General features: G+C 46.8%; 3 protein-coding genes across 7 annotated transcripts in view; 1 reads left to right on the top strand and 2 right to left on the bottom strand.

Moving 5' to 3' along the window:
* The first annotated feature begins 997 nt into the window (after nt 1-997).
* si:ch211-168d23.3 (BRD4-interacting chromatin-remodeling complex-associated protein) lies at nt 998-11,738 on the top strand. Its single transcript, XM_061844376.1, has 13 exons — nt 998-1,011; nt 1,278-1,320; nt 1,447-1,512; nt 1,762-1,950; nt 2,066-3,249; nt 3,292-3,611; nt 4,394-4,977; nt 5,999-6,109; nt 6,192-6,250; nt 6,978-7,126; nt 7,670-7,764; nt 7,859-7,961; nt 9,420-11,738. Exons 1-13 carry the CDS (start codon nt 998-1,000, stop codon nt 9,998-10,000), a joined length of 3,498 nt encoding a protein of 1,165 aa, XP_061700360.1. The 3' UTR covers nt 10,001-11,738.
* Nucleotides 11,739-12,999: 1,261 nt separating this feature from the next.
* On the bottom strand, nt 13,000-22,308 carry exd2 (exonuclease 3'-5' domain containing 2). Of its 2 annotated transcripts, none has more exons than XM_061843050.1 (10): nt 22,154-22,308; nt 19,552-19,618; nt 18,403-18,674; nt 17,892-18,130; nt 17,684-17,810; nt 16,759-17,093; nt 16,423-16,529; nt 15,550-15,685; nt 15,050-15,418; nt 13,000-14,355 (listed from the first exon to the last, which is right to left on the bottom strand). In XM_061843050.1, exons 3-10 carry the CDS (start codon nt 18,655-18,657, stop codon nt 14,139-14,141), a joined length of 1,785 nt encoding a protein of 594 aa, XP_061699034.1. In that variant the 5' UTR covers nt 18,658-18,674; nt 19,552-19,618; nt 22,154-22,308; the 3' UTR covers nt 13,000-14,138. The 2 variants fall into 2 exon arrangements, with proteins under 2 accessions (XP_061699034.1, XP_061699033.1); XM_061843049.1 differs by having other exon boundaries at nt 13,001-14,355; nt 18,313-18,674.
* Nucleotides 22,309-23,379: 1,071 nt separating this feature from the next.
* The window catches only part of numb (NUMB endocytic adaptor protein), a 42,281-nt gene continuing 39,055 nt past the window's right edge, over nt 23,380-26,605 (bottom strand). For 2 of the 4 annotated variants that reach the window (XM_061843046.1, XM_061843044.1), the window contains 3 exons: nt 26,428-26,571; nt 24,985-25,173; nt 23,380-24,752 (listed from right to left, as the gene is read on the bottom strand). In XM_061843046.1, the coding sequence (XP_061699030.1) occupies nt 24,082-24,752; nt 24,985-25,173; nt 26,428-26,571 (1,004 nt within the window). In that variant the 3' untranslated portion in view covers nt 23,380-24,081. The remainder of the gene's footprint in view (nt 24,753-24,984; nt 25,174-26,427; nt 26,572-26,605) is intronic. The other 2 variants (XM_061843047.1, XM_061843048.1) reach the window with 1 other exon arrangement.

The raw sequence follows: 26,605 nt of genomic DNA, 5'->3' as shown, positions 1-26,605 counted from the left end.
TATATACATAAAGAGTACATATCTGATGATATACGTATTGACATACAAGAATTAGGAAATGTTCTCGCCTTGAGATGCGAGTTTTTCATTCCACGGTCACGTTCAGAATTCCAAACATTCAAATTATTTTTATTATTGAAATTAATTGAAATGCCGTAATTCTGTTCCAGCTTTTCAATCGGAAGAATAGCTCTATAATACTGTAATATTGATAAAAACATACAGTAATAATGTAGTTGAATAGAATGTGAATAAGACTGTCAAGACTCCCGAATATGCCGCAGTAACAGTTTTTCTTCGCAGAGGATAAAGAATATATGACCCTGGCTGGGTACCTTCGATTATCGTGTATTGCTCTGCTATTTGTGTACAAATATCTGTTGCTTACAGGATTGTAACATATTGACATTGATGCTATTAGTTAGCCCGTCTATGGAGTTTTGCATTCATTGTAACTATTAAGCATAAATGATTTTTTTTTTTTGGGGAGGGGGGGGGATCGCGACTTCTGAGTAAGCCGCAGTAACAGTTTTTCTTCGCAGAGGATAAAGAATATATGACCCCGGCTGGGTATGTGCAATTATCGTATTTGTGTACAAATATCTGTTACTTACAGGGTTGTAACATATTGACACTGATGCTATTAGTTAGCCCGTCTATGGAGTTTTGCATTCATTGTAACTATTAAGCATAAATGATTTTTTTTTTTTTGGGGAGGGGGGGGGGATCGCGACTTCTGAGTAAGCCGCAGTAACAGTTTTTCTTCGCAGAGGATAAAGAATATATGACCCCGGCTGGGTATGTGCAATTATCGTATTTGTGTACAAATATCTGTTACTTACAGGGTTGTAACATATTGACACTGATGCTATTAGTTATCCCGTCTGGGGCGTTTTGCACTGATTGTAACTATTAAGCATAAATTGTTTTTTTAGCGGGATATGGACTTCTGAGTAAGCCGCAGTAACAGTTTTTCTTCGCAGAGGATAAAGGATATATGACCCCGGCTGGGTATGTTCGATCGTCGTGTATTGCTCTGCTATTTTTGTACAAATATCTGTGACTTAGAGGGTTGTAACATATTGACACTGATGCTGTTAGTTAGCCCGTCCATGGCGTTTTTTACTGATTGTAACTATCAAGCATAACAGATTTTTTTTTTTTTTTTGGTATAGGCGAAGTTATGTGATTGTTTTCAAAAGTACACAAGGTGAAATTTTGTCTTTGTCTAGTTTGCGTACCTCTCAAATGGCCATTGTGACTCCTTTGCGTTTTAGTGACCCCCAAGCCTTGAACGACTTCCTTCATGGGACCGCTGAGGTGACTACAAAAAAAAAAAAAAAACACCAAAAAAGAAAATATATATATATATATGTTTTTCGCTGCTAGCTTATCGCTTCCATTTTTTTTCTCTCCTCACATTGTTTGCTTATCTCCCGCCGCCAGCTGCAGACCGAAGACCTGCTCATTAGCGCCTCCTCTGGGGAGACGTCTCTCTTCGCAGACCCCCCGGTGAGTGTCTGCCGACGGGCCCGGCGGGAACCGCGGTTAAGTCGTGCTTCCGCTTTGGCTTCTCGCCAGCCGGCGTTGCACAGCAACAGTACAAATACTTTCGTTTGCGAAGTAGATTTTTTTCAGGTATCTGTACTTGAGGTAAAAATTCAGTTATAAATACAACGTTAGATATTAAGAAAAATATCACATCAATGTATTGGTGGTTATGACCGCAGAATTTGAGTTCTCCCTTGATCTGGTCTCCAGAGTCCAGTCTCGCTGCTGGGGGACAGCGGAAGCTCCCCCAATACGCCGCCCCACGGCTGCGTGGATCTCTCCTTCCTGGAGGAGGCGCTCCTCTCGTCACCGGAGGGCGCGGATGACACCGGGCGGGGGGAACCGCCGCGGGAGCCGTCCCCGGTCGGGCTCGGATCCCGGTCGGAGGAGGAGGAGGAGGTGAGAACCAGAATCTTCAAGACCAAATCGTGTTCTGGCGCACAAGGATTGCCTTTGAAAAAAAAAAAAAAAAAATCATCAGCGTGCCGGGGGTGTCGTGGTGCTGACTTTCCAGGTGGCGGCGAAGGAGGAAGAGGAAGTGGCCTGTTGCGACATCCTGCAGCAGAGCCTGAAGGAGGCCGACATCACGGAGCAGACCGTCGCCCAAACGGGGGACTCCCTTTACCCGCCCGTCCTGACGCCGCCCGCGCTGTCGTTTGCCCTCAAGTCCGTCGTCCCGGGCTTGCCCAGAGACACTCAGGCGGCCGTCGAGCCCCCGCAGCCCTCCTTGCTGGCCGTGGGGCCGGGGTGTCCCTCCCTAAAGCCGACGGGCCCTCCTCAGCTGATGGGGCTCCTGCCCGGGAAGGTTTTCCCCGCCCCTTCGCCGGAGACTTCCTTGGTTCAGGGCTCCGGTATGATCCTCCATAAAGCCGCCGGCGCCCGACCCCTCGTCGCCCCGGCCGCGGGGATCGTCCTGCAGCGTGCCCCCCTCCCTATCCAACCCAAGCTGCCCGTCAGCATCCAGCCAAGACTGGTCCAGATCAGCCCGAAGCCGTTGGGGCAAAAACCCGCTCCGGGTCTCACGCTCGTTCCCGGGACCACCTCCCCAAATATTCTCCTTTCCCAGCAGCCTTCCGCCCCGGCCCCGGCGGTCCCCGAGCCGCTCCCCAAACCAGTCCGCCTGCAGCTGCTCAACCAGGGCGGCTCCTTCATGCTTCAGCCTCAGGGACTCTTTCAAGGCCAAAACCAGTTTCTTCTGCCAGGTCAGTCCCAGGTTACCATCACCCAACCTGCCGCCGGACCTCTGCTGACCGCCACTCCCCAAGGACCGCAGGGGACTCCCTTCGGCGGGCACATCGTGGACGGCTCCCAGTTCCTCACCGTCCCCCAGAGACCGCTCAACTTCAGCCCCGTTTTCGCGACGGGGCAGCTGGCCCTCGGCCAGGCCGCCATCTTTTCCCCAACTGTCTTCCAGATGCCGGCGCAGCTCGCCACGGGCTACGCGAACGGCGGGCAGGGGCAGCGGGCCACTCTGGTGCACGGGGCGGCTCTGGGAAACCGCATCACCTTGATCAACGGTTCTGGGGTGCTGCCCTCGGACTTGGCTTCCATATCCATCGTCAACACCCCCGCGGTGGTGCAGGGCCTGCCGGTGGCGGCGGCGACCGACCCCCAGCGGGGCCTTCAGCCCGCCTCGGTGGTGATTCTCCCCGAGGGGAGCGGCGGCTCGGAGGAAAGATTTCATCAACAGGTGACGAATAAGAATATCATCCAAATTTGACATTTGGAAAAGTTATGAAGTTTAAATTTTCCACCTCCACAGCGTTCGGGTCCGGTGAGCCAACAGCAGGTGACTGCGCGGCCCCCCGCCCCCTCGCCGCCCCTGGCGGGCGTCCTGCCGCCCCCACCTGAAATGGTGGCGGCCCCCGACGTGACCCACGTGGTGAAGGATGTGGTCCAGTCCCTGAGCCAGGACCAGGACTTCGTCAAACAACTGCAGCAGGTCAGAACGTCAACACATTTTCAAATTTACTTTGAAATATTGAATTACGAGACATCATTTACGAATTACAAGAATGATCTGAAAAAGAAAATAAAATTTACATTTTTTCATAGCATTAGCAAAAAAGAAGAAAGAAGAAATTTTATGACCCAAAAAAAGTCACAACAAATAGTTTATTGAAAAGATTTTGGAAACTTAAAAAAAATGAAAGCATACCAGAAGTTAAAGAATCATTAAGAACAATGAACTAATAATTTTGATAAATGCAATAAAGTTTTAATTTCAGAAAATATGTAATCTTCATGGGAAATTTTACAATATCTTAGTTTAATTTTTTTTAACGATAGGTTTTTATTTTTAAAAATTAAGTCAGGAAATTAAGTGCACATTTTTGTAAGTAATTTAATGAAGGGGTTAAAAAAACACAACAAAAATCCAATCAAATTGATTAGGAAATTAAATATATACATATCTTGTAATCTTATTTAAAAAACTAAAATAAAAAAAATGAAAATTAAAAAAATTAATTTAAAACTTAAAATAAAAAAAAAATCATTCCACAATAAAGATGTGAGAATAGTTTGAATTTTAAGTGAGACAAGAATAAATTAATAAGGAAAAAAAACATACATGGTTTATGAGGCAAAACAATTTTCAAGCGGAAAGTCATCTTATAAGGGAGAGAATCTGATGAAAAGATGAATATTTGGGGAGTAAAATTACATTTTTTTTTTGGTCAGACAAAAATGCGATTTGAGTTGAAAAAGTCATCTTTTGAAATGAGAGAAAAAAAAAAGATTAATGCACAGAAAAAAAAATCAATTATACCAGAATTTGAGAGCAATCTTGTCCAATTAAGATTATTTTTTTGTAAATAAATTATGCAATCTGTCATGGAATATTTGTCTGCACCCCAGCAAGCGCTCGACTCTCCCGTTACGTCCAACCTATCGGTTGGGGTCGCCCCGGCGGTCTCGGTCGACTCTCTTACCTCGACGGCGGACAACGAGCAAGAGAACCAACCAGCGACCGTCACGTCAGACTCGTGTCCGGACCCCTCGCCGCTCCCCTCGGACTCCGAGGACGTGACCCCGCCGGGCTCGTCTCCTTCGCTTCGGGACTCGGCCGCGTTCCCCGATCCGAACCCCCTTTCCGGACTAGAGGGCTCGTCCCCGGGGCCGCAAGTCCAGTACCGGGTCCCCCGCCGGTTCCAGGGCTCACAGGCTTTGTTCGCGCACAGCAGGGGCACACCCGCCTCGCCGTCCCAGGCGCCGTCCTCCGAGCCCACTTTGACCCCCAGCATCCCAGTGCCTCAACGTCAGTCGGACCCCTCACCTGTACTGGGGGTGGACCCCCCCGTCCAACAGCACACACAAATCAGTAAGTTTCTCTTCAAAACACACCCATCCATTTTCTACAGCGCTTATTCTCAATTGGTGGGGGTGGGCTCAAGTCAATCTCCAGACTTAAACCCCAGAGAGAATGCATTTTACCTGCTTATAAAAAAAACTTGAAGGGAGTCCAGTCTTGCTCGATCCTTTTAATCGTACTTATATCACAGGATTTTTTTCCATGTAGACTTTCACTGAAAACTGAAGGAGCCAGAGGGAAAGTGTGTGCAAAAAAAGTTTGGAATCAGGTCCAACAATCCCCAAACTTAAACCCCAGAGAGAATGCATTGGACCTGCTTATAAAAAAAAAAAAATAGACTTGATGGGAGTCCAGTTTTGCTCTATATTTTTAATTGTGCTATGATATGATATTTTCTGTGAAGATTTTTTTTCCCCACGTAGAATTTTACTGGAAACTGAAGGAACCAGAAGGGGAAGGGTGCGTAAAAAAACGGAATCCCCAAAATTTGGAATCGAGTCACACGCTAGAGTGAAATACGCTTACTGCAAAGTACAAAGGTGGTCTGGGACATCCCCCGCTAAACGGGAGACTGCTGTGATCCCACTAAAACACAGGTGTCAAACTCAAGGCCCGGGGGCCAGATCCGGCCCGCCGCATGATTTTATGTGGCCCCGCAAAGGCAACTTCCATAGTTCTTGTGAAAATCTGTACCATCATTTCAAATTGTCATATTCCATAAATGATAACGTTGTGATATTGACGTGTGCATTTTTGAATTACCCCCCAAAAAATAGTTGGAAAAACTCATTAACCGTGTTTTCCGATTCCAAAAGCAGTTCATAAATTGATGTAAATATTGAGGTCATCAAATATTTTTTAGGGGTTTCACGGTCCTAATGAGGGGAACCATAAGGGCCAAAACCATATGCGGCCCCCGACAAAAACGAGTTTGACACCCCCGCCCTAAAACGATCACTCATGTTCTCACCTATTTACAATTTAGTCTACAATTAACCTAACGAGCATTTCTGGGAACGTGAGCGGAAATCCGAACACTCTCACGCTAGCAGCAACTCGAACACAACAAATTCATTTTTCCATCATTTAAAAACGTCTCTCGTCCCAGCACCGACAGCTGCCTTGGTCCTCAAGAGCGACGTACCGACACCCGACGTGCGGTCGCCCTCCCCGAACGCCCACGAGCGGCACCGCTGCGGGATCGGAGCCCCCCGGGAGTTGGGCCCCGAGCCAAGAAACCAGCAGGTGGGGGCGAAGAGGGAAATTGAAAGAGATTTTAATATTGATGACATAAATAATCACCCTTTGGATTGTTGGTGTGACGCAGCTGGCAGGTGCGGAGCTGCAGCCGGAGGAAGTTCCAACACCAGCAACGAGACGTCACAGGTGGGTCACCTGGAAGTAGCCCCGCCCCCATCGAACTCATTTTTTGTCGCGGGCCATTTCGCACAAGGGCCGTTATGGCTCTGAAACGCTACAAAATATTTGACCGCCTCATCATATTTACGCGTGAAATTTATGAAGTAGTTTTGGAATCAGAAATCAAGGGTAATGGGTTTTTCCCCCCCCCAAGTACAGCACAACCTCGCTTCTCGACAACGATCCGTTCCAGAAGGCGGTTCGTCCGAAAACCGAATCGACATTTCCCACCTCAGCATACAGAGGCTGCGTTATAAACAATAAGCAGTAATAACTGGTCAGGCCACGCGCATTATGTTGTTATTTCCGGGGTTTTGTCGCAGGCATTCCTGCACCGATTTTCGTCCGAAAACAGAAGCAAAAATAAAAATAAAAAAATCTTGAAATTTTCGTTCGAAAACAGATTTGTTTGAGAACCGAATATTCACTGTATTGTTGTTTGGGAACACAATGCTTGTAATAGCTCAATGTTGTCATTTATGACATGACCATTTGGCATTTGAAATTTCAGTACAGATTTGAACAAAAAAAAACCCCAGATGGTTTGCCTCCACGAGCCACCTAAAATCATGCGGTGGGCCTGATCTGGCCCCCGGGCCTCGAGTTTGACACCCGTGTATTACAATATCGTCAAAAGTCGACACTCTCTAAACCGCCGTTCCGAGACAAAAACCTCATCTCGACTGTTCCTCAGATTCCAGCAGCTCCTCTGCTCGGACCACCTCGCGGTCCAGCACCCGCGGACCGGCCCGGCCTTCCGCACCCCGTCGGACGCCGCCCGCCGCCTGCTGCCGTACCACGTCTGCGCCGGCCACGCCCCCTCCCAGGAGGACCTCGCTTTAGGTGGGCCCACATCACTCTTGTTCTCGTTGAAGCACCAAGCGTAGTCCATCTATTCGCAAATTTGCCCCCCCCCTCCCCCGGAATAATCCTCCATTATTAGCCCCCCGCAAAAAAAAACTCTTTCATAATTTCAATAATGTTTTAATATTCAATAAGATGGCGCTAAAGTGGTGTTTTAATTGGAACTGGTCTCCAGGAAGTGCGTGGAAGTGATGCAGCGCCGGTCGTTGAGACGAGCTTTGTGCGTCAGGGAGGAGCTAAATTTAGCCTGGGTTGTTAGTGGAGCTGAGGAGAGTCTTCACTTCACGTGCAAAAATCAAATCACGTCGAAGCAATTTACTTTTAAGGATAATTATAGTTGGAAATGATATTAAAACTGTTCGGAGATCATGGTACAATTCAAACATTGTTGATGTCAAACTCAAGGCCCGGGGACCTGATACTGCCCGCCAAGTCATTTTAGTTGGCCCACAAAAGCAAATTACCTACTACAGAAAATTGAATATTGTACGCCATTTATTTTTTTTCACGTACCTCCCGCAGTGGACCAGGAGTTTGACACCGTGTCGAGGTTCCTGCTCAAGCGCACCAAGGACATGGTGAACAAATACAGGCAGCTATTGGTCAGGGAAACATGGGTAAACAAAAAAATAATAATCATAATAATTCAATATAAAAACAATTTCATTAGTGTGCACCCTGGTGGGAAAAAGAACAAAAACTCTCTCACAGCAGGAGAGTCCATCGGCGGAGATGGTGATGCTGGAGCGTCTCTTCCTGCAGGCGGAGCGTTTTTCCCTGGGAGAGGACAGGCAGCGGGCGCACAAAGACCCGGGTAAGCCATACGCCCAACAAAAACCAAAACTGGAATACCGCAATTTCACGTTACTGTGTCTCAATCCGACCGATGCGTTCAACGCGGCACCATTTTCACACTCTTTTCCAAGCCGACTCACTGGTCCAGGTTTTCGGCCATTTTGATCGTACTGATGAGTCCAATGTGGCGGAATTTCAGTTTTCCCTTAGCAGGACTGGATTTGGCTTCTGCCGTGGGTTTTTACATAGTTTCCCGTTATCGAGACCATTGCACCCGTTTTTTCGGTGTTTCTGGTTAGCAGGGCTTTGTCTGACATCCCTCGATCTGGCCAACCTGTAGAGATCCTTTTCTCCTTTCGTGTCCAACCTGGTGTACATATCATATGCCTCTTGTTTAGCCTTCGACCCTCTACCTTTGCCCTACGTCGGATCTCGATGTATTACTTCTGCCTCTCCTCAGTCCTCTGCGTATCCCAGTTCTTCGCTAATCTCTTTCCTTGGATGACTTCCTGTATTTTGGGGTTCGACCACCAGTCTCCTTTTCCCCTATCCTACCAGAAGGCACCCCAAGTACCTTGTGCCTTGGCAGTAGTATTCCAGTCTTCCAAGAGCTCTTCCTGTCCATCTAGAGCCTGTCTCATCTCTAAACTTCCACACCATGATTCTCTGTTCTACCTTTGTCTTCTTAATCTTTCTGCCCGCTACCAGAGTTATCCTACACACCACCATCCTATGCTGTCGAGCTACACTCTCCCCCACCACTACCTTACAGTCGGTAACCTTCAGATTACACCGTCTGGACAAAATATAATCCACCTGCGTGCTTCTGCCTCCACTCTTGTAGGTCACTCCGTGTTCCGGTCTCTTCTGGAAATAAGTGTTCACTACTGCCAATTCAATCCTTTTTGCGAAGTCCACCACCATCTGACCCTCAAAGTTCCTTTGCTGGATGCCGTACTTACCCATAACGTCCGTTTCCTTCGCCAACATGTCCATCAAAATCACAACTCTCTGTCTGGTTTGCTCAGAACTACTTCGTCTAGTTCCGAGTTCCAGAACAAAAACAAAAACAGACACTATAAAAGAACCAACACAAAATAGAAGTCCAAAGACCCAGTAGTCGAGCCGGATGACGAACAGTCACCAGAGTTGCACGAATATTACCAAACAGGCCAACGTTCTTTGCAGCGAATATTCAAAGTGAACAAATGTTCCGGAAATGTCCAAACACAAAAGGCGTCCACGTACTTGTCCCAAGCAGCGGTGCGGTGGAAGGAGGTCCCCGTTGATGGTGTCTCTCGTCCTTACATAGGCACTCCTTGGAACATTCCAGAATTCCGCCTCGCAAAAGATCTGTCATAATAACTTCAAAGTATGAAGGGAAAAGAAAGAATAAAATACACACACGTATAACACCAGTCACATGATCATCATGAGAAAATCCTGCATTCCTAAAGACCTCAAATTGCGATTTCAGAGTCTTTCCTGATGTCTTTGACCTCATCAGCATCTTCCTCACGTCGCGCGGGGGTCTTACAGCCTCAAGCGTCAGCCCAGGCCTGCTCCCCAGCCTGGAAAAGACTGTCAGACCGCCCGCCTGGACTCAAGACGTACCGTTCCAGCTCACGCGGGGCTCTGAGGCTTACAATCAAGCAGGAGTGCGGCCACCGCAAGGTGGTACGGAGTTCTGTCGCCGACCCCGGTCCCAAGCGGGACCGAGCGGGTCGGCTGCCCAACGGCGGCGCAGGGCCCGACGGGGCGTCGCGGCATCCTCGATGCGACGACAAGATCCCCAATGGGGTGGGATCCAAAAAGAAAAACAGTCTTCCGGCGCCTCCCCCGCAGGACACCCCCAGGGTGAAATGCCTCAGGTTGGACGTGCCCCCGTCACTCAACCCGCCGCCGGGCTCCCTGCAGGAAGACGTCGTGCTCAGCGAACACCTTCAGAGCGCCATCGACAGCATCCTGGAGCTGCAGCGCCTGCAGGGACCGTCGGCGGGCGCCCTGGCGAGGGGCCCGGACCAGCCCGTCACCAGCGCCTTAGGGGGTCACCTGTGAGGCTCCACCAGGACCTCGGAACTCCCAGCTGAGCCAACCAAAAGCTCGACTTTTGTCTGTCGATAGGAAGATTTTCATCCGCGTGTCGGCTTTTCCTTTTCAACTGGCAGCCGAAAAAGTGACACTTTTTGCCATTTGTTTTTCCCCCCAGTTGAACGCAAAAAAATGTTTTTCATTCTTCATTTTCTTGGGGGGCCAAAAAGAAAACATTTTTTTGAAGGGGTAGTGGTGCCAATTGAAGACCGAAAGTACTCGATAAGCCGATTTATGATGATTGTGCGTTTAGAGTATGATGAAATATGACAACGAAGCAGCACTATTGATAGTCCCTTAGGTGTTAGATCCTGCATTATGGTGTACATTTGTGCAGAAAAAAAAAAAAAAAAAATTGGAATAGGCGCTCTATGGTTTCTGTAGTTTTTTTAATTTTCCTTTCCCAGCAGTGCCAAGCTTCCAGGGTATTTTAATTTATTTTGATAAATCATGCCATAAAAAAAAAAAAAAAAATTCGAGTCACCCTAACTCCAAAGAACTCGTAGCCCTCGGCCCCGCAAAACACACCAGCACCGCTCGGGTCCTCTCGGGGGACCCGGACCACTGAACTAGACGTGTCGTAGCTCAAGTTGCGCAAAACTAAAAGTTCCCGGAGAGCGACGACAACCATGTTGGATGTTTTTTGAAAAAGCAATAATGTCTCGGGACTGGAGGGGAAGGCGGAGGAACAGGAAGGATCTTGCTTGTTGTGGGATGAGGTCACTTTCACGGCTTTCGTTTTGTTGCTATGACGAAATGTCGGCGTGGACTCATTGACTTGGGAATCATTTAGACTCGGACCAAAGGACTTGGCACATGGGGGAAGAGTCCAATTGATGTGGAATCAACACAGCTGTTGGGACCATAAACACTTCAGGACGCCCCTGAAACTGATTCCCTTTAGACTTGCTAGCACGACTGTGAATCATTTGGGACTTTCGACTCTCTGGACCCAAACAACTCAAGAACCAAGATTTAAAATGACAGTCTGGCCCCCAAGATTCGTAACCTGCAGAGAACTTTGAGATCAAATGACGTTTGATATGTGCGAGACCGGGACAAAACCTTTCACTCACATATTTTTGACTTGCCTAAGATCAAGACTAAATCACAAGGCAGTTCTTAATACAGTATTTGCTTGAGACTGACTTATGTGGAACTTGCATGAAATGTGCAAGTAACTGAAGAACTGAATCAAGACTTGACTCAAAATAGACTGACTAAACCTTCTGGGACTGTGGGAATCCCTTGAAATGGACATGCGGGACTTAATACTAATGATTTTGGACTTGCTCTCAACTTTGAGAATAACTTGGACCCTTGGTTAAAATTTGGAGCCCGAGATTGAAACCAAGTGACACTAGACTCAAAACTGTGACCCAAAAAAAAAATGCATTGTACTTTGACTCCCCCGAGACTGGATCCCACTGGCGTTGGACTTGAGAGAAAATCTGGGAATCATTTGGAACTTTGGTTAAGACTCGGGGCCAAAGACTTGAACCAAGTGACTCAAGACCTCGAACTTGAAAAACACTTGGACTATAAGATTTAGGACTCACATAGAACTTTAAATGAGATCAGATGATTTGGGATCTTTGCAGGACTCAAACACAACCTATAAAGTAAACCATTTATGACTTGCTTAAGGCTACGACTAAATCACTCAAGAGTTCTGAATCTTAGACTCTGAGCAAACGATGTGGAAGTCGAGCAAAGATCCAAAGTAACTTGGAAACTTGTGGAAAACTTGAACCAAACCCCCAAAGAGTAATTCTGGAATTGGTAGCAAATTGGGACTTTGACGAACACTCAGGACCATGACTCAGGAATTTGCATGAGACATGGACCACCTTTTATACAAGTTTCATATAATTTATTATCTTGAGACTTGTACCACACTAACCAAGTGCTCCTTCAGGTCTGAGCAATACTTAGAACTAAAACCTTTAGGACTCTTCTTAGCACTTGGACCAAATTAATTGCGTGAAACATGAGCCGAACGACTTTGGACTTGGAAGCAATTGGTCTGGACTTTGGTCAAGACGCCAGCATTTGCTTAGAGAGCAGGACCACGTTATGCCATTTAGTACCTTGGAACATTTGGCGGACTTGAACAATGTGACTCATGAGTTTTCTAGAAATTCGTTTCTGTGCAAGATTTGGACTAAACCAAGACTTTTAGACCAGGAACCAAATCCCTGCCAACTTCTGTTACTCATTTGGAAGCTTTTGTTAACGTGACAATCTTTTTTTCTCTCCACCAATTAAAATTCCCCCAAATTTGAGGGGTTTTTTTTTTTTTTTGGGCGAAAGAAGTGGTGAAACTTTAAAAACTAGAAAAGAAAAAAAAAATGACTGAACAAATTTTCACTTCCACATCAGACTTGGACTGAACCCCTTCAGGACTCACCTGACACATCCCACATGATGACTTTTTTTTTTTGAACGGTCGCAGTAAGATTATGCAGTACTTTAGCACGCAAAACCTTGGTCAGAAATGTCGTCGGGCGTTTCGGCAGGAATGCAGTATAAAAAAAAAAATTAAATTACAAAAAAAGATGTCAGAGTGACTTTTCACTCCTTGCCAACGCCACTTTTGTAAAAAGAAAAATGGCGTCCTTCGAACGGAAGCCCTTCTGGAACGATCCGCCTCGTTTGCCATTGTCGCCGTTTGGGAAATGATCGGTCGCAGTCCTCCTTGGGGAAAAGATTTCCGGGGGGACTGATTGTTGTCATGCCAAAATCTAGAGGCCTTAAACCAGCGTAGCTTGGATTGTCAACAACAATTAAAAAAAAAAAAAAAAAAGTGATCGTCTCAAGCGATTCGTACCACTTTTTTTTTTTTTTACTGCTTTTACAGACTATTTATGAAAACTGTGATTTTGTACAAAATAAAACAAAAAAGTGAATGTGACATCTTTTTTTTCTTTGAATTTCATTGGAAACTTTATTAATAGTATTTCATTCATATTTACAAAGATATTCCTCTCTGCTTCTTCGATATGCTAAACAAGCTAGTGGCGGGTTTAGGGGGGGGGGGCAAAAACGGGACTAGGAAGCCTACTAGAACATGGACTTCGGAAGGCGTCCCGCAAATGGGAAGGGAAGTGTTCTGAACGCTAGCGCCGCCCCCCCCCCCCCCCCCCCCCACATCTTATCTTGAAATACATACATCGCTGAAACTTTTAAAGACCCCAACTGGATCCATGAACTGAATTGGACAGTTTTGCCGTGTCCCCTCCCAAAAAAAAATCTCATCTTGGGATCAAAACAGACGACATTTTTAATATGAGCTATTGATTGAAATCAGGTAGGGACTCTGGCTGTGGCTTCAGCCTTGCCCCTCCCCCCACCCTCAAATGCAAAAGCTCATCTCGAAATCCCCCCCTCCAAAAATTGAAATTTTTCCAAGTCCGGAATTTGATCTATTGACTGAAAAGGCCAACAGTCGGGAGAGAAAAAAAAAAAAAAATGTGGGCGAGCGCGAGGATAAATTCACTCGTGTCCGGCCCACGGCGAGACCTGGTGAAAATTTCAATCTTGGAACAAAATGTTCAAAAGGGATCCCCAAAAAAATGAAGCTGGATTATTTTAAAGAGAGCGACAAGATGGAGGGAAGTTGACAGGAAGCAAGAAACTTTTTAGCGTTTGCCACCCACCCGCTGAGAGAACCGGTCAAAAATCGCAAATAAATCAAAGTGGACCCGAAAAGATGACACTTTGAAGAGAAGAACTATTGACTGAAAAGGACAATAGCTGGGGGGGCAAAGCAGGCAGGCAAACTAACAAGAAACGTCCACATTGTGCCCGCACGTTCCGTCCTCGCTGCGACAGCTGATCAAAACCTCATCTCGGAATAAATTAATACGGCTCTAAAAAGACATGAGATTTTTTAAAAAGAACGCAATTTGGATGCAGACGCGAAAGCGACCAAAAAAAGAACGTTACGGACAAGCCTCATTAGCATTAGCCGCTAACCTGCTACGACTAAAGATTAAGAGCGGGTTGCTGCACGTCTCGTATCTTTGTAAATTTCCACTTTCGATCTCTAATAATAAAAAAATAATAATAATCCTACCGCCACTAAATCGGCGGTCGCCGCCGTTCACTTGAGCGTGACGGGCAGGTCGTCGCCGTACTTGCGGAGGAGCTTTACGTGGTTGTGCTGCACGCACCAGAGCGGCGGTAGGTGCTTGGGGCGCATGGCGGACAGGAAGTGCTGCCTCCAGCACCGCTCCAGTTCCATCAGGCCGCGGGGGCCCCGCGCGGCGTAGGCGCGCACCACCTTCAGGCCGTGGGGCACGTACGCTTCGTTTAAAATCCTGATGGGGGGGGAGAGAGAAGGAATGTGATGCCTTTGATTTCTTGACGAGCGCATTTCAAACCTCAACCCTGACTTGAAACCCGAGAGCGCGGGTGTCAAACTCAAGGCCCGGGGGCCGGATCGGGCCCGCCGTGTGATTTTATGTGGCCCGCGAGGGCATATCACGTGTGTCAACTTCCGTGTTTCTTGCTAAAATTTGTACAAAATTTCTAAATCTGATATCATAAATGATAACATTGAGATATTGCAAGCATTTTTGTGTTACCAAACATGAACAGTAGTTCAAAAGCCATTACCCTTGATTTCTGATTCCAAAACTAGTTCATAAAATTTAATGTGTAAATATGATGAGGCGATTAAACAATTTTAGGGTTTCACAGTCACAACGCCCCTCTGAGAGAAACCAGAACTACAATCTGGCCCGCGAATATAATGAGTTTGACACCCCTGCCCTAAAAGCTCGGAACGCTACAAAACCGCTAAACCTGGATTGAAAGCCTTTACCATCCTTGAAATCCTAAATCTTTGCCTGGAACCTTTAAAACAGGCTTTGAAACCTAATGGAAAAACCTTGATCTTCTCTCGAAACCGAAACCTCGTCTTGAATGGCTAATCTTGGCCTGAAATCCTCAATCGGAATTAACCCAGTCTTGAAATCCTTAACCCGATCACCACATTTGATAGTACCTCACCTCGTCTCCAAAGCGGCGGCCCCCCGGAGCTCCTCCTCAGTCAGCTCTCGCTCGCCGTCGACGTTCAGGAAGCCCTTGACGATCGCCCTGAGCTCGTCCCGTCGCCCCTGCGGCAGTCCGGCGCCGGCGCCGAGGAGGGCGCGGGCCGCCGAGCGCACCAGTCGCCGCTCGGGGTCCTCCATGGGCCGCACGCCCTCCTCGCAACCCTGCGGGGCGGAGAAGGTGTCGGCCAGATGCTGCTTGAGGGCGGCGTCGTGCACGTTGGAGGCGGCGTGGCAGCTGGTGCACAGCAGCAGGATGTCGTGCGAGTTGTGATCCTTCATCTCGTTGGGGAAGTGACGGCGGTACTCGTGCGGGACGATGTTCTTCCTGCGAGGGCGGCGGCACCACACAAGTAATTGCTTAGCTTTCCCAAAATAAAGGATTACTCCGATGTTATCACACTTAAAAACTCTTCCGGAAAATGTATTTTGTCTAACACATTTAGGGTCAAAGAAGACCTGATGTAAGAGTCCGCTCTCCCGCAGACCACGCAGAGGTTCTCCTTAGCGGTGAGGTAGTAGTCCTGCTGGGATTCCGGACGTCCCGACGGCTCAAACAGGAGTCTCACCACAAACGGATCCTCGCTCTGGAGCGCTGAAACGCAAGTGTCCCGTGCAGAATGTGACACCGGGCGTGACGAGTGACGCTTGAGTGTCAAAACGGAGCAGTTTTTGCCGCGGCACGCGGGCCAGGAGTCGCGCTTGCTGCTATTACGACAACATCCAAAGAAGGAACATATACTCGTAATTCATATAGAAACTATCCGAGACCAGTGCACCTGGTTGTAAGCTTCACCCAGTACATTTGTAAAGGAAATACCATTTGGTACATACATAGGTCGCAGCCGTGTAAAAGCCGCAAGTGCCCACATTCAAACGAGATATTTACAAAAAAAAAAAAAAAAAAGACTGCACTGCAGTTTACCGGTAGCACTAAGGCCAGCACCGCACTAAAGCCAGCGCTAATGCCAGCACCGCGCTAAAGCCGCTGCACTAAAAGGGCCGGTTTAAATAAATTAATAAATTACTGTTAAAAAAAAAAAATCCACTGAGACACGGCAATAACACGCGAGCACAGCGCGAACAGGGCCAGACCGGTAAAAGTCATTTCCTCGGCACATGTACTCCACCGGTCTCACTCTTCCCTTTTCCACTCGAGTGCGCCCTTGCGGACGTTAGAACGAAATGCAAAAATTAGCCGCCGCACCGCATAAACCGCAAGAAGTCACGGCTTACAGGCCGGAATTTACGGTACTTGTGCGTTCCACACGAGGGGACGAGAGAAGCGCAGGTGTGTTGAAAGGGGCTAAAAACCTTGCCGTGCCAACGTACCTCCTATTCCTTTATCGAGATACCACTTTGCCTTCTTCTTGTCACACGTGCAAAGCGGCTGACCGTCGGGGGCGTGCAGGTAGCAGTTATCGTACAGAGGAGACTTCCTGCGGCACAAGAGGAAGTGATTTAGTTCACTTCAAATGGACCTGTTCATGCTTGGAAACAAAGGTGCACTTGGGGGGTGGGGGGACTTCACATGGCTACCTTTGACCCGGGATGAAAACACCGACAATGACTTGGATCCCAAAGTCACTTCCCCCCCACAAATTAATCTTCCAATAGCGAGTTTGCATTCGCCCAACAGCCGCAACGGCTGACTGGACCCTCGCCCACCTTGGAGAGTAGCCCACACCCAGTGGCTTCCTTTTGTTGTTCTTCCTGGGGTCCGGGTTTGGCTGATCTCCAGACTCCAGGCTCGTGGACGTGCCCATCAGCGGCCTGCGCGTTCGCGGGGTCCTCTTTATGCCGGCGGCGGCGGCATCATTGCGCTCGTTCGACTCGTCGCCCGACCGCCCCCTGAACGGCGTGTCGACCAACCCCTGGCAGCGGGCGGCCAACGCGGTGTAGGAGAACCAGTCGGCGGAAGCGGGGTCGGCTTCGGGGCGGAGGCCGAGCAGGTGGAAGAAGAGCGCGACGGACACTTGGGCGTCCCTGGCGGCGTATGTCATCTTAAAAAAAAAAAAAAAGTATATATCTATACAGTAATTGCACAAAATAAGTGTAAATTTAATACAAATGACTGTAATTTCCGGCCTACAAGCCGCAACTCTCCCCACCCCCCACACACCCAACCCTGTGGTTTATGCGGCTAATTTGTGCATTTTTTCCCGAACAGCTGCGTGGGGGCACTCGAACGGAAAAAGTAATAAGACCGGTGGAATATATGTGCCGAGGGAGTGACTTTTACCGGCCAAGTCAGCTGTGCTAGCATGTTGCAGCTGTGTCCCTGGCATGTCTCAGTGATATTTACCAGTAAGTTTTATTTTAACCGGCCCTGTTAGTGTTAGCACTAGCGCGGCGCTAGCGTTAGCACTAGCGCGGCGCTAGTGTACAGCCAATTGGCAATTTCCACAAAAACGCAGTTGTTTAAACCAAATAACCTAAAAGAATATCTGCGAATAGGTGAAGCCATGAGTGCCGAAAAGAAAATATGTGTAACTGTATATTGTGATAACATTTTTAGGAGTTTTTGACCAGTACCAGTTAAATATTTTTGCATAACCCAGCCTATAAAAAAATCCCTTGGCGGTTTAAGAACCTGCTCGGGCGTCAGCTCGTGTGCCTCCCAGTCGCTACATCGCAGTTCCAGCGACTTGTCCAGTGAAACGTTCAACAAGTCGGCCGCGAGCGACTTCAGGCCGAGTCCGTTGCTCAAAGGCAACTGCCTGGGAAAAAAAAAAAAAAAAAAAAAAAAAACAAACATAAAAAATGACAAAAAATAAAAACACATACAACAGGTGACTCACTTTTGCCTCAGTGCGAGGTGGCGCAAGTCCACCGCGCTGGTCAGCGACACGCCGTAGTCCCGCGTCAGCCGCTTGCCGTCGTCGTGGCAACCGACGCCGGCCTTCAGGACGCGCGGGTCCCGCAGGACCTCCATCAGGTCCGGCGGGAGCGGCGTGTCGCAGAACGCCGGAAGTCGCACCAGCACGCACCGGCCGGAATAAGAAGCCATCTGGAGCAGGGAGACCACCTTGTCTGATACCTGTGAAAAGAATACGATGGATATACTTCTTGTAAAACCACATCATAAAAATGATAATGAATTCCATTATGAAACAATGGGTTTACCCACATAAATTTACAACTTATTTTCTTAAATAATTGTTCATTTTTCCTCAAACAAGCCTCCTAAAATTGTGGATTCTATGTTAGTAAACCAGTTACCCATTCGCAGTCGATTCCCAGCACCGGGACCACCGCCAGGTCCTCCCGCATCGGCGGCCACAGCCGCTGCCATTCCTCCGGCGAGCTCACCGTCACCGGCGTCGTCGAAAGCAGCTGTTCGGAGGACGGGATGCGCGGGGGCGGTCCCGCCCGGGTCTTCTCGTGCGCCGCGGCCTGGACCTCCCCACCTGGGGGGCGCCGGTCGGCAACGGGAAGCGGCGTTTCCCTCTGGACGGAAGGCGGCCGCTTCCTCTTGGTTCTGATCGCTCGCCACACGAGGAGACCCCCAAAGGTGGCGCCGAGGACCGTCGTGATGATGGCGACGAGCCGCCCCCGGTGAGCCATCACCAGGGGAGTGAGAACTTAAAAACGACAACATTTATAGCCATTAAAGGGAGCGTTTGCAAAATGACTTGTTAACTTTTTGTCCCATCATTTAATACATATTTGCATTTCACAATTTTCTGTGGAATCTATTTGCATTTTTTTTTTTTTGTGCCCTTTCCAAAATACCCCAATATGACACCTTTTTTAAAGCAAAGCTGCACATGGGTACCAAGGAAGAATATTGAAATGATAGATCGACTGAGTAAGTTTAGTCTGGGTTGTTAGCGGAAGAAGTTACAACATTTATTTATTTTTGTACTATGACTAACTGATTAATTCTAGAGGCGTGCCAATCATCCGCGAGAAAGATCAACCAATCACAAGGATTCAAAGACATATCCATCCATAATCTTTGCCGCTTATCCTCACGAGTGTTGTAGGGAGCCTATCCAAGCTGTCAACAGGCACGGGGCGGGGTACACCCTGAACTGGTCGCCAGCCAATCGCAGGTCACATAGAGACAAACAGCCGCACACAGTACCACCTAGGCGCAATTTAGAGAGTCCAATTATTGTTGCGTGTTTTTGGGATCTGGGAGGAAACCGGAGTGCCCGGAGAAAACCCACGCAGGCGCGGGGAGAACATGCAAACTCCACACTGGCGGGGCCGGGATCGAACCCAAGTCCTCAGAACTGTGAGGCGAACGCTTTACCAGCTGATACACTGTGCCACATTCAAGTATATATATATATATATTTTTTTTTGCCAATTTTCTGATATGTTATGGACCAAAACCACAAACTGAATCACAATTTGTGTGGGGGCATTTTCTACACTGTCAGTTTGAAATATCGTGCATTTTAATAAATGGATGGAAATATGACAGAAATTATAAAAACATCCACAAGGCACCTCTCAGACGTCAGTGGACTTCCAGCTGGCCGCGCGTTGGAAACGTGGAGCCACGCAGCATCTCTCTCTGTAAACAAAAGGGAGGTTAAAAATATGAAAAAAAAAAAAAAAAAGAATAATTCACGCAAACATTTGACTAGCGGTGTGTAAGTTGACAAGGGCAAAAGAAAAACTTTCACTTAAGATAAGATAAAAGCACAAAGTATGCGATCCCGTCGGAACGACCCGGATTTCTGCATCCATCGATCGTAAACTACGATCTTATCTTCATGCCTCACAACAATATTTTAAAAAACAAAAAAAAAAAAAACAAGTCTGCTTAAACTACAGTGAAGAAAATAAGTATTTGAACACCCTGCCATATTGCAAGTTCTCCAAATGTTCATCGTAGGTGCATCTCTAATGTGAGAGAGATAATCTATAAAGAAAAATCCAGAAGTCACAATGTATGATTTTCTAATGATTTATTTGTGTGATAAAGATGCAAATAAGTATTTGAACATCTGGGAAAAAATCAACGTTAATATTTGGTGCAGTAGCCTTTGTTTGCAATTACAGAGGTCAAACATTTCCTGTAGTTGTTCACCAGGTTTACACACACTGCAGGAGGGATTTTGGCCCAGTCCTCCACACGGATCTTCTCTAGATCAGACAAGTTTCTGGGCTGTCGCTGAGAAACAGGGAGTTTCAGCTCCCTCCAAAGATTTTCCATTGGGTTTAGGTCTGGAGACTGGCTAGACCACGCCAGAACCTTGATGTGCTTTTTAACGGAGCCACTCCTCGGTTTTCCTGTCTGTGCGCTTTCGGGTCATTGTCACGTTGATAGACCCGGCCGTGACCCATCTTCAGGGAAAGAGGTTGTTCCCCATAATCTCACAATACATGGCCCCGATCATCCTCTCATAAATACAATGGAGTCGTCCTGTCCCATGTGTAGAAAAACACCCCCAGAACATGATGCGACCACCCCCATGCTGCACAGTAGGGACGGTGTTCTTGGGATGGAACTCATCATTTGTCTTCCTCCAAACACAGTTAGTGGAATTATGACCAAAAAGTTCCATTTTGGTCTCATCTGACCACAAAACCTTCTCCCATGACTCCCCTGTATCATCCAAATGGTCATTCGCAGACTTAAGACGGGCCTTGACATGCAAGGAGGGGAACCTTCCGTGCCGGACTCCAAACCATGACGTCTTAGTGTATTACCAACAGTCGCCTCGGAAACGGCGGCCCCAGCTCTTTTCAGGCCATCGACCAAGTCCTGACATGGAGTCCTGGGCTGATTCCTCACCTTTCTAAGGATCACTGAAATCCCACAAGGTGATATCTTGCATGGGACTCCACTCCGATTGATTTTTTTAGCTTCTTCCATTTTCTGACGATTGCGCCGACAGAGGACCTTTTTCCCCCCAACAAGCTGCTTGGCAATTTCTCCGCAACCCTTTTCCAGCCGTGTGGAGTTGTACAATTTTGTCTCTGGTGTCTTCGGACAGTTCTTTGGTCTTGGCCATGTTTCAAGTTTTGAGTCTTACCGATTTTATGGGGTGGGCAGGTGTCTTTATGCAGCTAACGACCTCACACAGGTGCACCTGAATCAGGATAATACATGGAGTGGAGCCGGACTTTTAAAAGTGTACCAACAGGTTTTTGAGTTTTAGAACTCTCGCTGATAGGTGTTCAAATACTTATTTGCAACTGTATCGCACACATAAATCGTAGAAAAATCATACACTGCGATTTATGGATTATTTTTTAAGATTATATCTCTCACTGTGGACATGCACCTACAATGAAATTTCAGACCCCTCCATGATTTCCAAGTGGGAGAACTTGCGATTACATAGCAGGGTGTTCAAATACTCATTTTCTTCACTGTCTCCAATTACATTTTCTCATTTTTTTTTTTGGTTGGACACACCATGAAAACATTTACAGTGCAGTGTGGAAAAAAAATGTATGTGAATCCCTGGGCTAGCTACTTTCTGGAGAGCTATCAAAGTCCAAAGAATGTGATGGAAGGTGTTGGTTAAAGCTACTGAGCCAAAAAAAAAAAAGCACATACGTATCAGTTCTAAGAGTTAATGTGACTTTTTTTTTAAGTTACCTTTTATATTAATATCTTTTCAATCACCTAAACCCGAATGGGTTTTTAGTTCCGAGCTGTTGTCAAAAGATATACAGTACGTATTATCAGAAAGAAAAAAAAAACAAAACTTGATGGCATGGAAATTTATGGAAGCAGGCCGAGAAATTGATTGTCGGCAAAATCGATCAAGCTCGATTGCACTTATTGGCACTTGTACGCTATCCTAATTGTTTGTCACTTAATCAAAAAAAAAAAAAAAAAGATAGATATAGAAAACGTACTTACCTTTGCAACCCTCAGTACAATATTTAAGAGACTATCACACAACAGAAGATACAATGGTAATTTAGTCCCCATTTTCCGCCATTCAAAGGCAATTACGAACATCACATCTTGGGGGGGAGGCTAGCTAACCAGCTAAACTCCGAGTCGCTGGCTTCTTCTAACGCACCAAATCGGTGTCAAGACACACTAACACAAATCCTCTTCTATATTAAAAATAAGCAATGTTACCTTGACAGGCTTGGTTATAACATATACAACCCTGGCTCCGGACACACGTGTCTATTTGTTTTCTTATTTTTTTTTTTTTTTTCCTGAAGTTGTCAACTCGCATCCGGGTTCCATTTATATCGGCGGCGAGGCACCGCGTCACCGAGATGCGACCCGCGCCACCGACAGGACGGGAGGACGAACAACAAGTTTCTATGGCGATTGACCCCTCATTCGGGTCACAGATCAGACGGAGCCTGTCCTCGAATTTGGGCGAGAGGGGCGGGGCTAATCGCAGATTTTGACAAGTATTATTTCACACTAGAGTATATTGACATTTATAGACATTTTTCTGAGTCTTCTGTTAAAATATTGTAATTTTTTTTTTGCAAGTGACAACACAATCAGTATCTGTGCTGTATGCAGGTGTGGGTGTTTTGAGCTTATTCGCGAAGGCGCTATTTCCATCCATCCATTTTCTTCATCGCTTATCCTCACGAGGGTTGCAGGGAGTGCCGGAGGCAATCCCAGCGGTCAACGGCCAGGAGGCGGGTTTAGGGTACACCCTGAACTGGTTGCCAGCCAATCACAGGCCACACAGAGACAAACAACAGTCGGACTCACAATCACACTTTGGGGCAATTTTGTATCCAATTAATGTTGCATTTTTGGGGGGATGTGGGAAGAAACCGCCGTTTTTTTTTTTGTTTTTTTTTTTACTTCTCTAAAGCACTTGGTGTTGTTGCATTTTAATGTATGAAAAATGCTACTTAAATTTAATAGACGAACGCTGCAAAAAAATGTGATTTGATAAGACAAACAGGCCTTCACCTTTACACAATTTTAAGCCAACTTTGGGGACATGAAAGAAAGCCAGAGCATCCAGACACAACATACGCTACATGCTAACCACAAGCCATGTGATAAAAACGGCAAAACATTTCTATAAATCATGTATCGTAACAATTATGTACTTACCAATGAACGTCCACACATTTAGTTTTTCCCTCTACCACCATCATTTATTCAATCTTTTAACTTTTAGTATTTCTCCAGACAAGTGGAATAAAGTCATGAAATAATTACAGAATGAAAAAATAGATCAGAGAAAAGATTATATTCACAGGTTTTGATTTCAAAAACAAAAAAAAATTGAAAATAAAACACGACAAGACGGGTTGATCGTCGTCTCCGTGTGAACACTTTAGCAGCGGGCCGATGGGGGGTCAAAATGTCAAGGTAGGTACAGTATTTGGGAGACGACCTGTCGCAAAATAATCATTTCCCCTCGTAAAATTAAAAAAATTAAAATGCGAGCGCACCGTTGGTTGCTGCCACTGTCGTTAGGTCCTCATTGATTGTTGCTGCAACGACTGTAATATTTACAGTTGACCACCAAAAGACTAAAAAATAACATAAAACACGCCAAAAAAAAAAAAAAGTAAAGCAGCTGTCCCTTCACAAAATCTCTTTACATCACATTAAAAATAACCACTGCTGTAAGATTTTTTATATAGATAAATTTGTATACTTAGGTATAATATACATTATGTATAATATACATATATGCTAATTTGTCATGATCTGTGCCTTTGGCAAGATGATGCTGGGAATCCAAAGCTATTTAAAATATACTTGATGCATAAAAATAAACATTTTGGCATTGTCTTGCTTAATTCTTCCAGTTGAGTGAGGATGGATGGCATAAGCGGGTGGAGGGGGGGGGGCGGAAGGGGGGCGTGGTTTGCAGGGCGGGCGGCGGTGGATCTCCAGAGCGCAATCAAAACGAGCACGGAAATTGTTGATGAAACCGTGAAGAACAGCAGCAGGTTTTTTTTTTTTTTTTTTTTTTGGGGGGGGGGGGTGTTTGAGCTGACCCCACCCACCGCGACCGCCGCTGCCCCGCACTCCCACAACCTGGAGACCATCCCTTCCCTCAGCCACAGTCATCAGAGCTGGATCTCAAAGGTTTTGTGCAGCTCGGTGGAGAAGGGGTTGGTGGGCGACGGCGTAGTGCGCTGGTGCGAGCGCCCCTCGAGCGCCGCCCACTGGGCCTCGAAGGCGTCCTCCTGCGGCTGCTGCGGGGGGGCGGCCGCGGGCGAGGCGTGGGGGTGCAGGTGGGAAAGCGCCGCCCAATTGTTCCCCCCGTTGACGCTCCCGCTGCCATTGGCGGGGTGAACGGGGGCGGCGGGCGGCGGCTTGATGAAGGGCCCCGCGGCGACGGCACCCGGGGGCGCTACGGGGGCGGGGAAGGGAAACGGCTGGGGTTGCGCGGCCGAGCCGAAGACGTTGGCCACCATTTGCGAGGGGGTGATGCCCACCACAGGCACGCTGGGCTGGGGGAAGGACAGCCCGTTGGACATGGGGTGGAAAGCAGTCTGGCGCGGGGGCAGCAGGGGCGTGTAGGCCACCGGGGGCAAGGGCGCGGCGGGGGCGGCAAACGAAGCGGCGGGCAGCGGGCCCGCCGCCAGGATGGGGTTCGGCGGAGGGGCCCGGACAGACTTGGAAACCTCCTCCAGCCACTTTTCCGCTTCGGAGGGGGTTCGCTTGTGCGAGGGCAACGCGGGAGAAGACGCGGGTGGGACGATGATGACCGGAGTGGACGACGACCAATCGCCTCCTGTTTGGACAAACGGAACACACACACTTTCGTCCCTGCTATGTGTACAAAGGTACAACATGGAATGGGGATGGCTGTGTGTAACGAACAGTTTCAGAGCTTTGTTCTCAAGTTACATTCCTAACTTTCAATAAAAATATTATAGATGACGTTTTTTTCCCCCCTTGTCAATAGCGATACTGTACACACAAACACCTCCATTTTTTTTTTATTTTAAATTTCGTCCTCTTACCGGGTGCCGTCGGGGCCGGGACCCCAGCGGGGGTCTTGGCCCAGGGGTTAGTGTCTCGAGCGGGTAGAGCGGGGGCCAACGCCGCCGGGCTCGGAGCTGGAGGATTGACGGCGGCGGTGGGAGGTGGGGGAGGAGGAAGAGGATGCGGCGCAGAGAGGGAAGCGGTAGCGGTGGCAGCAGAGCCGTTGACTACGGCGGAAGAGGAGGGAGGTGCGATGTTAGACGTGCGAGTCCAAGTGTACAAGAAACAAGCATAAAGGACTACGATGTCTAAAAGGCAAAGATTTGTGTTAGGAGGAAACGTTTTCCGCTTTACCGGTAAGCGAACGTAACTCAAAAAGCGGAGATGACGGCAGATGAATGTTATGGTGCAATGAAAGATGGCGCAAGAAAGCCGAGGTAAGGCCCCCTTTCATCCCCCCATTGTACATTTGCCTCAATTTTTGGGGCGCAGGCATTTTACATTTTTAGTTGGGGGTATTTTTGTCTACTAACTCATATTATACTGTCTAATATTGTTTATAATTGTCATCTATATAATGTATGTGATTTTATCCCCTAAGATTTTTCATATATTTTTGCATTTTACCTCTATATTTTTGTATTGTGTCCAATTTTTTTTCATGAGATTTCTGTAAATTTAATAAGTTTTATTTTTGTTGTGTATTTATTTTTGGCTAATATTTTGCGTCATTTTGTAATATTTACACATCTACGTCTTTCTAACATTTTGGTATTTCATTACCTAATATTTCATATTTACATGTTAGTGTAGTTTTGTAATATTTATTTTTCCTTCAAAATGTGTAATTTTTCCAATGAATTGTATATTTTTCCATCTGAAATTCTTTAATTTGGTGTAATTTTGTATTATTTATTTTTCCTTCAAAATGTGTAATTTTTCCAGTGAATTATGTATTTTCCCATCTGGAATTCTTTAATACTCTTAATCAATCTTAATACATCCAATAGCTTTTTAAATTTTTATACTCTTATAATGTATTTTTCCCCCATTATTTCCTTGTGTAACATCTTTGCTAATAATTTTGTATCCATGTGCAGAGCAAGATGATGCTGTTATTGTGTAGATTAAATATTCCTGTATGATTTGTATATTTTATTCTATCAACTTTTTTAAGTTTTTGCCCCAATATTTAGGGGGATTTGTCCCAATGTTTTACTTCTTTGTAATGGTATTTTTATAATTTATTTAAAAAAAAATTTTTTTCCCCTTATTTATATCAATTCTGCTCTAATATTTGTATATATTTATTAGGAAACAGATTTTTTTGTATTATTTCGACCAATATTCGTTTTCTCTTGCCATGTTATCACCAAATCTCAAATCCATATCTTGGTCCAACATCAGAATAATAACTGATAATTTTGCAAAGGTGATGTGATTCTGCTGTCCATGTTCGATTTCAGGCCGAGACGGGTCACCTGGCGCTCCGGGCGACTGCGGCGAGGCGAGCGCTTTGGGCATGGGCGCCGAGGAAAAGGGGTCCTCCGGGGGCCCGCTGAACGCTGTGGTGATCTGAGTGCATAGCGAGCTGATGCTGTCATTCTCTCCTTCCACCTCAGGCACTGCGTGCGGATGAGGGCGAAGAAATTACACCAA

This window comes from Syngnathoides biaculeatus, chromosome 15 (genome assembly GCF_019802595.1).
Source record: "Syngnathoides biaculeatus isolate LvHL_M chromosome 15, ASM1980259v1, whole genome shotgun sequence".
Lineage (NCBI taxonomy): Eukaryota > Metazoa > Chordata > Actinopteri > Syngnathiformes > Syngnathidae > Syngnathoides > Syngnathoides biaculeatus.
Note: the sequence above shows the minus strand (reverse complement) of the source record. Positions and strands in the feature narration are given on the sequence as shown.